We start from the raw sequence: 17,376 nt of genomic DNA, 5'->3' as shown, positions 1-17,376 counted from the left end.
AGACCACGCTCCCCTTAACTGAACTGTTAAAAACGAAAGACAAGGGGGAGCACGCAAAAAAACCTGGGGCGAAGCTCTCATGGACACCCGAATGCGAGGCAGCATTCAATCAGTTAAAAGAACAATTTGTCTCAGAACCCGTCCTACAACACCCCGATGAAAACCGCCCCTTCATAGTACAGGTCGATGCCAGCGATATGGCAATTGGGGGTGTATTATTGCAGCGAGGAGAGGACGGAAATCTTAAACCTTGCGCCTTCCTCTCTAGAAAGTTTTCTGAGGCAGAAAGAAACTGGAATGTCTGGGAAAAGGAAGCCTTCGCTGTTAAAGCGGCGCTCACAAATTGGAGACATTGGCTAGAAGGCGCCCGACATCCGTTTGAAGTCTGGACGGATCACAAAAATTTAGAGGCCCTGCGCAGCCCTCGCAGACTAAACGCCAAGCAATTGCGGTGGGCGGAATTTTTCTCGAAGTTCAATTTTACCTTAAACTTCCTACCAGGCAAAACTAACTTCCTCGCTGACGCTCTATCACGCATGCCCCAACATAAAAGCAAAAGGGAGGAGACAGTTGACACGGTGTTTTCGCCTACGCAATTAGGGGGTGTGATGACTACGCGCAGCCGCGCTAAGCCCTCCCCGTCACCCGATCAGGGGTGGAGAGAAAAGCTGAAAGCCGAGGTGGAGGAGGGGGGGGAGGCGCCCAAAGACAAACTGCAACAATCCGCCACGGGGGAATGGCTTTGGGGAGACCGTTTTTATGTGCCTAAATGTCTGAGAAAGGATGTTTTACAACGATGTCACGATGCCCCCACAGCGGGACACTACGGTTACTTAAAAACGCTCCACTTGGTGCAACGCCAATTTTGGTGGCCAGGCATGCGCAAGGACATTTCCCAATACGTAGCCTCTTGTCCCATCTGTCTCAGCACCAAATCCCGAAAGGGCAAACCTCCGGGGCTTTTGCAACCCTTAGAAACGCCAAGTCGACCATGGGAGATTATTTCTATGGACTTTATTACTGATCTACCTCCCTCTAAGGGACATAATTGTATTTTGGTCATAGTCGATTTGTTTTCCAAGCAAGCACATTTTATACCGTGCACCACCATTCCCTCTGCTAGAAAACTGGCTGATATTTTTATGAAAAACATTGTGAAAATACATTCTTTTCCATCCAAGGTGATTTCGGATCGCGGCGGGCAATTCGTTGCCAACTTCTGGCGGGAGCTTTTGCAACTACTGGGAATTGAACAAGGGCTTAGTTCAAGCCATCACCCAGAAACAGACGGACAATCCGAAAAAACTAACCAGATATTAGAACAATTTCTAAGATGCTACATCAGCTTCCAACAAGACAATTGGGTTGATTTGCTCCCGCTAGCAGAGTTCTCCTATAATAACAGTGTACACGCGTCTACCGGAGAAACTCCTTTCAAAGTAGTTTATGGCTTCCACTTCAAGCCGTTCCCGTTTGAAGCGCTCCCCCCTCCAACTACAGCTTCTCAGGACGTCACCGAGTGGTGGGGGGAAGCAGCTCAACAATGGACTCTAATAAAAAAACACCTCGACAAAGCCAAACAGGACTACAAGAAATACGCAGACCGCCACCGTGCGGCGGAATGGGATTTACAACCTGGCGATCTTGTCTACCTGTCTACAAAAAACCTAAAATTATCTCAAACCAGCAGGAAACTAGCTTTAAAGTTTTTAGGACCTTTCCCAGTGCGTAAAGTAATCAACAAAGTGACTGTTGCTTTAGATTTGCCAAAGAACCTACGCTACGTGCATGATACTTTCCATGTCAGCCTCCTAAAAAAGGCTCCAACAGATAACCAGTGGCACATCAAAGGCCCCCCTATTCCAACGTTAATCGATGACCAGACCCACTACGAAGTACAACAAATACTGGACTCTAAACTTAAACGAAACCAGCTGTTTTACCTAATTAGGTGGAAGGACTTTGATTCTGGGTTTGATGAATGGGTCAGTGCTGTACATGTCCATGCCCCTAGGCTGGTGAAAGCGTTCCACTCTCGCTATCCACATAAACCGGGGAGGGGTTTCTTAGGGGGGGCAGAATGTCAGGATCAGAATGCTCTTTTGTATACTTATGCTTAACCGACTCCATATTTAATCCTTTCAGTGTTCAGTGCTTTCTTCCCCAGGTGCAGAGGTTCCCAGGCAGCTATCTCTCAGACCAGCATTGTTTTGGCTACCGACGTTCCACCAAGAACCGGCCTTGGGGAAGCTTTCGCTTTTGCAGCTTCAAAGGGAATATTTTGAGAACTGTGGGGGGAGGATGGGTCAGCTATGATATTTAATATGTATCTCTTGCTTTGCCTGGCATTGGTAACAATGCATATGTACCAACCTGGATATTGCATTCAGGCCAGTGGACTATAATAATCTTTTTCTTCATTAAATGCTTTTTGGAAACAATGGACTTTTGTCTAATTGCAGAAGGCAGACTGGAGTAAGGATTTTATCTAGCCACAGTTCTGACAAAAGAGGGACATGATATCTTTACCTAATTAGATTTAGAACACTGGTATGCGCATTCTCCATCTCCTCAGAATCTGATATTGTAGGAAACCTTCTTCTTTGTACTCCATACAGAGCTTGATATATAACTGGGAACAAGAACTATATTCAGAGACACTATATGAAAAAAACACTAGTACAGTTCAGTTGTTTTGTAATATTTAAGCCCCTAGAGACCAAAATTACTTTATAAGTTTGTGGGTCAACAGACACAAGAAGAGAAAAGCCACATTTTACCCCAGATTTCCTGAACCTCAAAGACCATTTCTTCAATCACCCTTTTAAATATACACTTCCTGCTTTAAAAAATCAGTGTAACCACCCACCTCAACAAAAGCAAACTTTTCCTCACTGGTGTAATTGTACCGTGTGGCTCTCTCGTACTCTTCAGCTGTGCCTGGGCAATCTTTGTTACAGAACTTATCAGTGGGATGGACCAGCTTCCATGAATACTGAATGAAGAAAACAAAAGCATGAACAGAAGTACAAAATAATCCAGGCACCAGTTTATTATTTTAGAAAAAAATTGGAATCATTTCAAGATCACATCATTCCTCCATCAGGTCTCTCTGCTCTCTTTATGACACTCATTTCACTTCCTTCAAATCCCCGTTCAAAATCTTCCTTTGCCCTCAAGGCTTTGACACAATGCCTTGGAAACCCTTCACATAAACTACACCTAAGAATGTGAAACTGGAATGAATACATGTTTTCTTCTGCTTTTTATCTCAGTCTTCACCTTTTTCCCAATGGGAACTACACTGAGCTTTTAACTGAAGAGAAGTGGTATAAAATCAAATAAATAAATAAATAAAAAGTACCAAACAAATATATTACTGATATAACAATAACATCATAATAATAGGCTCTGCAGCCTGGTTATTAATATTTACACATGAATTTCTCAATAAAATATTCTTTGATTATGGTCACACAGGCTACGTGCACCAAATATGGCTGAGTGTGTCTAACATGAACTTACCACTTCCATGACATGCGCACTCCACTTGGACAGAAGTTGTAATCCTCGTAAAGCCAGGTCAAAAAGCTCCCTGTATTCTTCATCTGACTTCTGACTGTCCAACCCCGAGCCAGTCACAACCTGGAGGATATCAGACAACTATCAGGCTAAGGTATTCCATACTGTGGTAGCTGAGTATCTTAACAAACGTATTTTGTCAAATGCCACTTCCATTACTGAGATAAATAAACTGAAGGATAAATAGGAGCAAGATAATGTAAACACTTGTGAATTAAAGAAATGCAAAGTGAATGCAATGACTAAAAAGAAGAGAAGCCAGAACAGCTGAGACATGGTAGAATTGAAATAAAAGGCTCTTGCAGCATCTTAAGGACTTTTTAATCAATAGATAGAATGCAAAACAGAAATAAGGGCTTGGAAAACAGTAAGACCAGGAAGAAGAACAGTGCAGGGTCCAACTAGATGTGAATGCTTCAGACTCATGTTTTAGAACACAACTTACTGTGGAATGGATATAATGGTGAAATGTCATGGATAATAGATGGAATAGGAGCAGGTACTGAAACCTTTCCCGGCCTCTATCCTCTCCCCACCAAACTGTTTCCTAAATTGCTTTTTTCCAAGCTGGGGAATTAAGCCTATCAGAAGAACAGTGGCTGGAGCGAACTGTTTTCAAAAAGGAAAAAAACACATCTTCTCACAGCTTTTCTGCTGAATATCACCCCTGCGTCCATTCCCTTTTAGACTAGTGGTCATACCCCACTTTCTAGTGCCCGAAATGTGCTGCTATCACATCCAATTTGACCTGTGTTAATCAAGGTGACATAGAATCAAAGCCATAACAGAACAGAAAGACAAAAGTGTGATGTTTTCAGAGATTCTGAATCTAATACAGGCATGGTTTTGAGAAAGAAAGAAAGAAAGAAAGAAAGAAAGAAAGAAAGAAAGAAAGAAAGAAAGAAAGAAAGAAAGAAAGAAAGAAAGAAAGAAAGAAAGAAAGAAAGAAAGAAAGAAAGAAAGAAAGAAAGAAAGAAAGAATACTACACTAAAAGAAAAACTCGTTCATGCTCTCTAATCAAGCCACTTCTGTTATTTATCTCACAAAAGCAAGTATAAAAATGGAGAGTGAGGAAACTTTGTCCCGTTACCCACTGAATTCCTGGACAATCTATTTACTCAAATCCGTATTTAGCATTGCCTTTTTTATCCTTAAAACTGTAGTGGGCCCTGCTTTACTCTCTGGATAGTCTAAACTTACCTCACTGTTACTGTAACGAGCAAGTTCTGAGATAAAACGAATGTGGTCATCTCGGATCTGTACCATCTGCTCACAGATGTTATACTGGGGACTGATGCTGCTCTGAGTACATGTCCACCTGGGCAGAAAATCAATGCCTTTAGGTGGGTGGGTGGGTGAGTAACACTGTAAAGCAACAGTTAGCACTTGAGACATTTTTGCTTCATTACTTTACAAATACATCATTATACCCAGTATGGCTTAGCTTGCTTCAACACAGACATGAACATCTGTCAAACTGTGCTAGTGAGTGTGCCTCTGCATGACATAATGTTAAATATGAACAGAGGAGGATCCTTTTGTACTTTCATGTTGCTACCCAGACTTAATAAATTAATTTCAATGAGTTTGCGCTTATTTTGTAGCCTGAGGTGAAACTAGACATTTATTATGGCTTTGGAAACAAACTGTGTACGATCAATTTCGTAAATGCTTGAAGGAGCTGGAAGATTGGTCACCAATAGCTGTTGTATAAAGAAGGTATAATCGGAACAAAAGTAGGGGGAAAGGTCTCTTTAGTATTTGTCAGCTCTGGGATATTAGCTCAGAACCAACAAACAAAGATCACCCGTGATGAAAACTGAATTGAGTAATTTGCAGGAGAGGTATAAATAGCATGTCTGTAAATAAAACTAAGAACCATTCACTTTTTCTTCCACAGTTTTGAATTACTCAGATTCAACAACTGAAGTGATTATATAAAACTTGTTTGACATATTTTACCTAACTTCAGCTCATGGTAGTCTTAGGACTATTTGCCAAAATGGCACTTCATAATTCAAAATCTGCAGTTTATTTTGGGTCATCAGCAATATGTAGACCCAACACAGTATTTTTTATCCTGTAGGACACAAAACTACATCACCTTGGTATCACTGTGGTAGATGCAGTTCTGTTAATCATATTGACAGAGGACAATCATGTCCAGTTTTATCTTTAGATGTCCCCAAATCCCAGCACTTCACTCTTACCCTTTCAGTGTCCTGCTTCTCCCAAAGGAATCGGCAGGTTAACATGGATGATCAGATACCTTGCTGCCTGCCACATATAATCTAGTCCATAATGCGGAATTAAAACACCATGCAAGAAAAACAGAGTTAATTGCATCTCAGCACAATGGAGAAATGTGTAAGGGAGAGGAAAATAAAGAGAAAGGTGTGAAAGTGCAGGAACACAGGAAAACTCATGGAAACCATTTAGTATATGAAATCTTTTTCTCCAGGGAAGGAGAGAGCCCCAAGGGTCACGCTGCTCTGGTTGGAAACTGAATGAGAAAGGAACTGTTAGTATAAGAAAAATATTAAGAAGATATATTTCACAGTTTGACCATTTGGATGTAATTGGAGATATCAGAAACGGGATTAAACAAACACATTGTTAGACAGCTTGCATAAATTCTATGAATTTACCTTGGGTTAGGTTAGGATCCAACAGAGTTTGGCAGTATGTGGGAAAGGTTAGGATGATGAGTAAAGAACTGCACATTCATGCTGGTGAGGGAAATAATTTATCAGGCAGACCCATTCCAAGAGTCATAATACCAGATAAATACAAATCCAAAGAACACTGGTTGGGTTTTTTTTACCAAGTTTATAGTGAAATATAGATTTTTGTAATGGTAATTACATATAAGTAATTATTTGGTAGCTTTTGAATTCCTGGGGTCTTTTCTTGATTTAAATCTAAGATGTACCAGGAAATGTGTTCCACATAGTTGGCGTGTATTTACTAAAACTTCACAAAAATTATAGGAACACAACATGAGCTTGTGTAGTGTAATGGAAGTAGAGAATATTATCAAATATATACCATCTGAGAAATGTGGACCTAATTTTAATACAGCTAGTATTTTTAACTTAGATGATACCAGAGTAATACTGAACTAGTCTTCGCAATGTACTTTTCTGCAGGCTTTTTGTTAATAAAGCCAGACAAGCTTGAGTCACATATGTAATAGATCACATGGAGGGTCTTTGAAACACAACCGTGAGGAGACTGTTTCATGCAGTTCCATTTCAAGAGGCTGTGCATGATTTCTTTTGCTTGTGCAAAATAAGCCTGACAGAATTTCAAAAAACGGTTTTCACAGTAACTGACAATGAGGGTCATAAAGCCATGTTAATTTGCCTACACTATGGTACTCAACATCCATTTCCAAATTCATTTCATATGATCTGAATCCATATCATTAAGCCATTTGAAAGAGACTCTAAAAGAAACAGTGGGCCTGAGCTCTGGTTTGGTACTATATTTCCTCTGCTGTGCCCCTTATAAAATTGTTTGAAAATTCCTACGTTATAGTGCTGTCTCCCAACTATCTCCCTTGGTATCAGACAGAGAGAAAAACCGCTGTGTCCATGCTCTGGAGCATTTTGTACCCTCTACTGAAAAATGTGGATAAAAACTACCCAGAGCAGGCACACTTCATTCACATTCACAGCATGGGCATTCATACCTGCACTCATAACCACCAAGCAGAAAAGCATACAAGAACAGACAGTGGACATGCAACAATATATTCACAGTATATGCTCACACGTATACTTTTAAACACATACTTTTGTTCTCAGACACATTCGATTGATCCATATACACACACTTACTATCCAGCCACACTCTCATAATCATGAACACCCATAGCCAATCTGGTATTCTTTCACATATATACATTAATTAACTACTTTTAGGGCCAAACTTAACATGATGTTTGTCACATGGTCACCATATGTCTGCTTTAAGTTCCTCATGGGAGCTCTGTTTAGCAGAGCTGCAAGAGCCAAATTCTGGTTGGGACTATGGTGTAGGGGAGGAGGAGTTGTGTAATAACACAGAACTCAGTCTAGGCAAAACATTAGGGCAGAATCTTGAAACAGCATGCAAGATAGTGAGAATGGAGGTCAAAACTGTTTTTTTGCTTGGGGCAAGAAAAGCATTTTTATCAGTGTACCTACAGAGGCCTAGAGAATGACGGGATGAAGTCCTAAGCAACTAAGGTAAAGTGTGCAAACAGCTGGATAAAGCAAGCACTTAGGGCCTTAGGCAGCAGGCAACAGAAAACAGACAACAGGAGGCCAGAATTAAAAGACGGGGTCTGCAGGACCAGGACAAGCTCACAGGGAGTTCAAATATTGCTCCAATGACAGCCAGAGCATCCCTGAGCCAAAGGCTTTGTTCCCAGGTCTTCAAAGGACAAAGCTCTGGCACCTCTGAATGCCCTTCTGAGACAGGAAGGGAGTATCTTGCATTGATTGGCAAGGAGGAGGATTCAGTTTCTGTACCTGAAAGAGTAACCTCAGAAGCAGTCAGTTGTCATGTTCTCTTCTATAGGGCTGCCTTTCAGAATGATCCTGAGGCAAGTTCAACGAAGATGGCAGACTCCCCCTCCTCAAGGCCATAGCCTGTCCTGGATGTCTGAGGTGTGGGCCACATATAAGGGCAAACCACTACAAGAGGAATATGGGTGCAGAACATGCAATTCCCAAGGCAACAGGGTGGTTCACAAAAAGAAAAAAAACCCTCTGTAGTGGTCTGCACAGAGACATAATCAGAAGTGGTATGTTAGCCTCATCCTACTTCACTGGGATTGTTTTGTGAGTGTGAGAGAGGGGGGGAGTTCATTCTTGTGCAGTGGTCGGTTTACCTGTTTCAATGGATTTTGGCAACAACTAATTCTGTTTGACCACTGTCATTCCAGGTACAAGACAGAGAGGGTGAAGAATAAATTCACACACATCCCACATTTAAGCATTCATCCATATGGAGTCATGCCCAGGAACATAAATCTATAGACATACACTCACAGGCACCCATGCAAAGACCTCACACACGAGAGTAGGAGAGTTGCAAGCATCTTGGCAACTTCCTCTCTTGACCAGGACACACCAAAGCCAAGAGACATTATGGCAGGCACTCACTTGGATTTGTTCTCCTCATAGTGAGCACTGGTCTTAATGTATCTGGCCAGTTCTATCTGCATATCGCCGAATAAAGGAACCACCTGCAGCTGCTGGAAGAAAAAAACAGAAGATGGTTTAAATGAGGCAGAGGTTCCCTTTTGGTCTGACAGAATAATACATGAGATCAGCAAAAAAGGGAGAAATCAAAGCCCCGGACAATCTCCCCAAAGAGTGTTGCAAGTTTTCAGAACAAACTGGGTAAATGTAACAAGAGTAGTGTGGCGTGGGTTACTATTGTGTCTTGAGCCAGATTCACACATTAATTTTTGATATGGTAAAATCCCGAGAAGCTCATGAGAAAAGTGGGTTTATATTTTAAAAATATAAATAAAATCACCACAAGATTCCTTTTAACTAGAATTTTTAAGTGGTAAGGATTTCTCAAGAGTTTACAGGAAAATGCCACTATGTTCTGGGGAATAATAACAATGAAACACCAGTATATAATGACTTAGTAAGATATTTAACAGTGCATTCCTATGCAAACTTATGCCAGTCAAAGCTTGCTGATTATAAAGGGTTTAGATTGGAGTAACTCTGCCTAAGATTGTATCTAAAAATGGTACATTTATGTGCATGAGAATACCCACCTAAATGTGCTTGTGAGTGATAAGTTCTCTGTATAAATTTCCAATCACACACAAACACACAAGGTGGAGCATCCTGTCACACACAGACTAGTAAGATGAACATAAAAGAAAAAGTATTGTCATACCAAACCAGAAACACTAGGTCTAAACCCCCACAACAGGAAGCATCTCTTTAACGTGCTGGTTCCTGCTTTCCGGCACCCAGCAATGACCACAGTGTTTTTTATGACCATGATAATAACACAATTGCCTAAAGTTATTAACAAAAGATCAGCTCCAGACAGAGCCCTTTGATCATGAAAAGCAGGCAGATGGAAAGCTTTTAAGAAAATAAAATTCCACTTGAATCTGACTAGAGTTCTGTACTTGGTTATGGAGCATAGCACAGAAGGATTATTACTGACTACTTTCCCCATTTTTTCAATTCACAACCATCTTACAACTTAAGGTTGTGCCAATGTCAGTTTTAGATTAGAGGCATGTCAGTTTCACCAACCTTCTGACATCAAATCAAGATATTTAACCAGTGACTAGTGATTGGTCATAGGCATTAGAATGTAGAGAAGCCATGATGATCAAAAGGTTCCAGTGACCCACAAGAAAGAAGCAATGACAGAATGGTCTTCCGCAACATGTGGATCTATTCCAGAATCTGGCTAATTATTCATCACCACCCCATCCTTAGGAACAAACCTACAAACAGCAGCTACTAGAACACCCACTAGGACGACACATAGGAAAAACATAGTGACAGATATGCTTTTCTCTGAGCTGGGTAAAGCTCATTTATTTTCCACTACTTTCTCAAAATTCCCTGATGGATACTCATGGTCTAGATCTTGAAAAGACTACAGCAGTATTTCCCAAACAGAGTTCCACAGAATTCTGGGGTTCTGCAGGACATCATCAGGAATTCCATGAGAAATTGTGGAATAAATAAATTTAAAAATTGAAATACCATGAAAAATCCTCTGCAGAAAAAATAGCCCAGGTGAGCCTGATCTCATCAGATCTCAGGGTTGGCCTTGGTTAGTAATTGAATGGAAGACCTCCAACTAAGACCAGGGTTGCAATGGCAGGCAATGGCAAACCACCACTGTTAGTCTCTTGCCCTGAAAACCCCAGCAGGATCACTGTAAGTCAGCTATGACTTGAGGGAACTCTACACTCCACTCCAAGGTTATATTTAGTTGTATTGTGTCCAGGTTCATTTTGTACAGTTATAGACCATTGACAATAGAAATAATTGAGTAGTAACTGATTTCGCTCCCTGCTACCAACTTTTCCTGGCCTGTAAACATTTTCATAGGTAGGGGATCTTTGGGATTTGAAAAATTAATTCAGGAAGTTCTCCATGGAAAAAAGGCTGAGAAAGACAGGACTATAGAGTCATTCCTGAAACTGCATTTTTTTCCCTCAGGGGATGGTGGAGGGGTCAGTTCTAATACGTTTTAATAACTCTGGGTGCCAAACCAGAAACACCCTCTTGCAGAAATAATCTATTGGAGGAACAATCTGAGAAACTCATCTCCTTCCCAGATAGTTCATTTTAATTCAGATTCTGACTGATCAGGAGGGCACTGATCAGGAGGGCACTGAGAACACTTAGCGGATGGAAGCAGGACAAAAATGAGAAGGTGATGTGGAAGTCTGACACCCCCTACAAGTCTAGCTTGTCAGGTGGACTAGAGGATTCAAGCATCAGTGGGTGTCCTCCACTGCCTGAGGGAAAAAAAATGACACACTATGGAGGAGGCTAAATTTTGGCCAATTGGAGGACTCTGCCAATTAATCAGGATGCAGTAAGTAGAATGAAGAGCTATTGTCCTGTTCAAATGTCTAGCAAAGGTAGGTGTGGAAAACTAGAATTTTACAGCATTCAAATAGAAAGGGTAAGCATAGGAGTTGTGAAGAAATGACAAGATAGAGAGGTAAACTCTCTGAAGTGAATGAATTTCAGGTTCCAGTACTACAACAGAAGACAAAAGCCCAGATGAGAGTAATGAAGGAGCAGCAAAGCTACTAATGTGTCAGGACTGTCGGGACTCTAAGGAAGTCTATGGGAAAATGTCTCAGGGCCACCTTCCCACATTACACACAGACAGGAAGGTGAAGAATAGGAGCACATATCCCAGCAGAGTTCAGCAAAGACTGTTAAATCTGTTTTGTAACATCAATACAAAATTAAGAGTCTCACAGCAACTCTTGATTTTAAAAAAATGCAAACCAAAACAATACCAGAAAGAGTACTGCACAAACCATGAAACGTTTAATTTTCCAGATGCAAAACCATCAGTTGATTCAACTGAATAGTCAAGTCAAGTCAAGGTAGCCTTTATTGGCATATAGCAGCAATTCAAGTTATCCACTTACAAATTCAACTGAATATTGCATTTGAGCAAGTGTGTGGATGGCACTTATCAACTGAATAGCTGATTACTTGACTGACTTACATTCATGGATGTATTTACTTGAAGCAAAAGTTCTGCTAGCGATAATGACATCTTTTCATACAATCAAGTCAAAATAGTTTTGCAGGATAGCTGAACCAGAAGGTTTACCAAGTAAAAGTTGTCTCCTTCGTTATTGAAGGCCTTACAGGTGGACTCTGTTGTTATTAGTTAAAATAGACTGAGAAACAGAAGCTATTTTTACTAACAGATCAGGGTACTTCCTCCAGCTGGTAAATGAAGCTGTATATGATCACATCTGAACAGCAACAGATGGAATATCGGTGAAGGGATATAATGAAGGTAAAAACAATAGCTCTTAGGTTACAGTTCATAGTGGAAAAGGGTTTTCTTAATTAGAAACAGAAAGAAAGAGCTTACAAGATGGTGCACCCACCTGGCAGTGCAACTGAATTCTCTAGGAATCCTAGAGTCCTAGGAATCTCATTTGGCTGCACTTGAGGGCAAGAGCTGTCCATTGGGGCCTACTTTGATCATGGGTTTACCTCTGCTACACATTACTTCCTCTATGAAAGCAGCCAAGTATGAACTTGAAAAAGGCTTCTGATGCATATGTGAACTGCACCTTAGTAGCTTTTGCACTGCAAGTTACTTCTAAATTATGTGTTTGATCCAGCCTGGCTGTGATTGTGAAATGGATCTTTTTCCAGGTTCCATAATGGATTTATGCACCTTCTGGCTTTTCTGTGATCTTTCTAAAATCTGTTTTACCGCAATTTTTGTTGAAACATCACAGCAAAGCTAAGTTAGAAGCTATGTAAACAGGAAAGCCCAGATCTTTCCCAGTCCCATCCATAAAAGCATCATTTTCCCTGTCCCAGCCCCCTATGGTGGCTATGTACCCCCGACTCCAGAATCAGAGTTGTAGTTGATAATTGGCACATTACTATAGCATTATAACATTACAGTGATATGTCAATTACCATTTTTAAAAACAACCTCAGAACAAGCTCTCTGGTGACACAACAGGGAAGAGGAGGAATGGCCACTGAGACGGACAGGAGCAGATAGTTGAGAGAAAATCCACATGTGGAAGTACCATGGCCACTGCAAATGTCTCTGCACTCACATCAACAATAAGAGTCCATCGCCATGTGGAAGCAGCCACTGGACAAAGGGAAATTGTCTATTGCTAGTATGTGAGGATAACTAGATATTAAGTAGCTTTTTTACTTAAGTGAAGCTCAAAGCTATAGATTTTGTTAGTTTTATCACTGTTTATTGATTTTATGATTTATGAAATTTTGTTGTAAACTGCCTCAAGCATTTTTATGAAGAAGTAGAATACAATTGCTATTAATAAATAAATCATAAGTATTCATAATGCAATTAATTTCTTGCGTTTGGGAAAATTCTGTCTAATGTCACAGACAGAATAAAAACAGGAGGCCTAGGCACTGCTATCAATGGCTAGATTTGTCAGGCCGGGCAACCGAAGGGAGGACTTGCATGGTGTCAGGGGGCACCTTTGCCCGCAATGTCATGAGGTTGCCAACAACATGCTGATGTTGCCAACAATATGCTCACACCAGCACACCAGGTCTTTTCCTCCAATACTTCCCCACATTTCTCTTGCTGGCACTAGTGGGTATCAAAGGGAAATGTATCCCTAATCTATATCAAAGGGTAGCTTTTTTTCTTCTGGTACTGGCACAAGAAATAATGTGAGGATCAAAACAGACATGACAGAGATGCCAAATCTGTTAGTTATTTAAAGCTCATTAGAGTCTGATATGTATTGAGATATGTATTGGGGCCATGTGGGGAGTACAGTGGGTCTTAGTCCTTCCAGCCCCTCACAGATCCATTCATTGAAACCCCTTCACCCATCTATCTGTAGTAGGTTTACATGCAGAAGACCACTGTATGGCAAGGAGACAGCGAATCTTTACAAAACCATATGAATTCCCTCCATTTGATCTCTTTCACTGTATCATAGGCTTCAGGTCTGCACTGATAATTTCCCAGCCAGTTAGTACATAGCTGAAGACAGCCTGACTGCAGGTAAGCATCACACAGACAAGTGCTGTGACTTGATTGCAACTAGGCAGCAGCAACTTTTAAACAGTTAAGCAAACCTCAAGGTCTCTGGAGCTCACTGGTTGTTTGGGAACTGTGTAGATACGTGACCAGCAATTGGCCCCACAGAATGACACCTCAAGAGGAATGCCAGGTATCCCCAATCTTCAGAAGAAGGACAGAGTAGGCCTGTCTTGGCTCGGTCTTCATTGTTGTGTAACTTCCACGCTGCTTATAAACATTTTGTTAAACCTTGTTAAACCACTATAACCTCAAGCAACCTATTATCTTCTTGGGCAACCTACAAACCTAAAAGTAGAGTCTGGCAGGTCCTGACTTTAAAATAAGGTCCACTATTATTAGCCCTTTAAAGGAAAAACATTTGCCGAGCTTTTTTTCTTAAAGGGGCTAAAACAGATTAGGGTGGTTATAGGAATGATTAAATAGTGCAGCAGTGAAAGGGTTAAATGCCTTCTCCAATCCCTGTATGCCCACTACTTAAAAGATTCCTGGAAGCTGTGGTGCATATCCAATGGCTTGTGTATTGTGACTTCCAGAGTGCACTGGAGGAGTTTACACCAGATATGGCTTCAGTTTTCTTTCTCATACTATAATGGGAAAAGTGGTACCTGCAAACTTTCCCTTCTATGTAACAAAGATTCAGGACCCCTTTCAGTATTTGGAAGTGGCAGTGCTATTTCTACTGCATGCCAATGCAATATATTTGTCTGAATCTGCAAGATATCATTGTTTCAGTTAGCTATTTCTGAAGCTGCAAGATATTATCGTTTCAACTGACTTATAATGACCGGAATTACAGTGGCATATGTTATGTTTTATACTATACACTTACCTTTTTAACCATGTTTTTAAAACTCTTTATACTGCCTTAGGGATGCAGTTGGATAGAGACAGAAATGAATGGGGCCATAACAGGTTAATACAAGAGAATCATTAGTAAAAGAAAAAAGAACTGTAGAAAGTTAACTTATATTTGCACCTGACAAATATCAGCTTCACACAATGAATATCAAAAGGACATTGTTATTTGTTGCAGTCACTCCTTATCTTCGTTCCATTTGATCATTTGAAAGTTACCCCGATCATAGTCTTACATATAAACATATTTAAGACCTAATAAAATCATTACAGCTTACCAGTGTATAACTGATGGAAGGTCTAGACATCTAGAATGTTACAAGTGGGAGAAAGTGGTACCTAAAAAGGAACAACCAGTTCTGGGGGAGGGTACCAGGGGCAATGGAAGCACAATGAAGCGTTTTTACAAATACATTTATGCTCTGAGCCCCAGAAGAAGGTAGTGAGTTAACATAGAAATAGCTCCTATAGTTGCACAAGGACTTCACCACCAAAAATCAAAGTAAGCAATATACCCCAATAGGCTCAGCTGGCTGCAGCAGAAGGCAGAAGGGAGCAAGACCTGCTTTATGAAGTCTGTGGATAGTTGGATACATGCCAGTATTGGCACCACTGGTATTTACAAATTAATCCTAGAGCCTGAGCTGTTAAGAGGTCAGGAAGAAAGTTTCTCCCCCGCCCACGTGTATGGGGAATGAGGCCATCTCCTTTAAGTCCCTAACTATAACCTGCAGACAGTCAATGGAGGCAGAGATCTCAAATCAGTGACTCTGACTATAGGCAGACTAGAAGTAGATTTGAACCCTGGCAGTTTTTCATCATTCCCTTTTCTTGCACCATATGGCTTAACTCACTTGCTTATGCCATGTAAAGAACTGTTCTTCATGTTCCTCTCTGTAGTGAGTCTGCCATCTACTTGTGACACACATTGTGATCTAAATTGCACTGGACATTCATAAAGAAATTGAACTTTATGGATGTCTTGTCTTCTAGTTCCTTCTTTTATGATCCCTCTAATTTTACCCCTATATGATCCTATAATTTTATTTTCAGCATGGTGTTAGCATGATATTAAAATGCTTTTAAAGGATAAGTCTACAATTATTTTCAATTGTGTAGTATGTTATGATGACGTTACCAAATTAGTTCCTAAATGTATACATGGCATTGCCAATAATGAAAAAGTAGCATTTTCCACTCAGTTAGGCAATGAGTATTCAGTATGTCAGATCACAGTTTGCACAAAACCGGGTGCGATCCAGAGAAAGATCTATCATGGTCTAACTGCAACCTCTGCAATGTAACAGCTCTGTTTCAGGTGGAGCCAACTTATATTGTAGTCTTGCTGCAAAAGTGGAACACAAGCATCCAGAAAGGCTGCAAACAGACATTAGTGACATTTTGCTCAAAGAAACATGACACATACAAACGGTGGTCCTATAAAGAGGTGAAACTAGTTTAAGCAAGACCAGCCCAACATGTAAATTACGTCATCTTCTCAGTCATACACACAGCTCTTCTGCCTACTGCAGTATCAGACCCTGAATATTTCCATTATGTCTTTGATTCCAGATCACTGATTCTTCATACACTGTGTTAACTTTATCCCTAGATAGATAACCAAGCACAGGGTCACAAACGCTTCTGGAAATCATCCTAAATTGAAGGAACTTCAAACACTGACCTTGAAGAATTTATCAATTTTACTGAGGTTGATTCTCTTCTTGGCATCTAGTTTATAAATGTTACTGACATTTCCATCCATCAGATATAGACCAAAACCCATCACCTAAAATAAAAATGAAACAAAGAATGAAACCAGCAAAAAGTACAGAGGGGATACATCAATATGCTGAAACTTTTACTCACTTAGCCTTGACAATTTTGTTCCTTAAATTGTCACCTATGTCATGATCCTAAAAGGAGTACAAAAAGGAATGTAAGGCTAACATTTCTACCATTTACTTATGATGATGATGTCATTTCCTTGCTTCTCTTGGATGGACATGGATCTTCTTTGGGAGTCTCAGATGACATGTTTTATTTCCATATAAAAATACAGATATTTATTTGTAAGGTCAGGCTATTCCCCAGCCAACCCATCCCTATTTCTCAAAGCTAGATTTGCGTGGGGAATATAAAATTGTTAATTTTCTTGCCTCTTTATAGAGAAGTCCAGTACCATGCAGAGGAGAGAAGGAAAAGTGCAAGAAAAAAACTAGAGAAAAAACAGCTATGAACGCATTAATTCTAAAAAGAGAAATCACAATGAGAAAGGGCAAGGACATATCTTTGAGGATAGGGGTCTTTGTAGAAACTACCTTTAAGAGCATGTGCTTCTCACTGGGGGTCAAGTACATCTTGTTTTCATAGTAATCCACACAGATGTTGACGATATCAGCCAACAGTTCTTCATAACCAGGGATAACTTCTAGCTGCTGATGCAAGCACTGAAAAAAAGACACTCAATACTTTCAAATTATAACAAAACCAATAAACGAAAAGTTCCAGAGACTGTTAAATTTGTTTATAAGCCAAAGTTAATTTAAATGAGTTGCTTAAAACCTTTTCAGATAATCAGTACATGCAAAGTTAACTCACTTGTTGCACAGAAATATCTTCCCTCAAAGTTGAAGACC

The 17,376-nt window shown here is 40.3% G+C and overlaps 1 protein-coding gene across 1 annotated transcript in view; it reads right to left on the bottom strand.

The window, feature by feature from the left end:
• CYFIP2 (cytoplasmic FMR1 interacting protein 2) overlaps positions 1-17,376 on the bottom strand; it is a 98,202-nt gene that overhangs the window by 42,580 nt on the left and 38,246 nt on the right. The window contains exons 8-13 of the mRNA XM_054978237.1: positions 17,059-17,187; positions 16,422-16,526; positions 8,737-8,828; positions 4,784-4,901; positions 3,526-3,645; positions 2,870-2,995 (exon numbers count right to left, since the gene is read on the bottom strand). Coding sequence (XP_054834212.1) covers positions 2,870-2,995; positions 3,526-3,645; positions 4,784-4,901; positions 8,737-8,828; positions 16,422-16,526; positions 17,059-17,187 — 690 coding nt within the window. The remainder of the gene's footprint in view (positions 1-2,869; positions 2,996-3,525; positions 3,646-4,783; positions 4,902-8,736; positions 8,829-16,421; positions 16,527-17,058; positions 17,188-17,376) is intronic.

Source organism: Eublepharis macularius, chromosome 4, assembly GCF_028583425.1.
Source record: "Eublepharis macularius isolate TG4126 chromosome 4, MPM_Emac_v1.0, whole genome shotgun sequence".
Lineage (NCBI taxonomy): Eukaryota > Metazoa > Chordata > Lepidosauria > Squamata > Eublepharidae > Eublepharis > Eublepharis macularius.
This window is presented reverse-complemented; position numbering and strand designations above follow the sequence as displayed.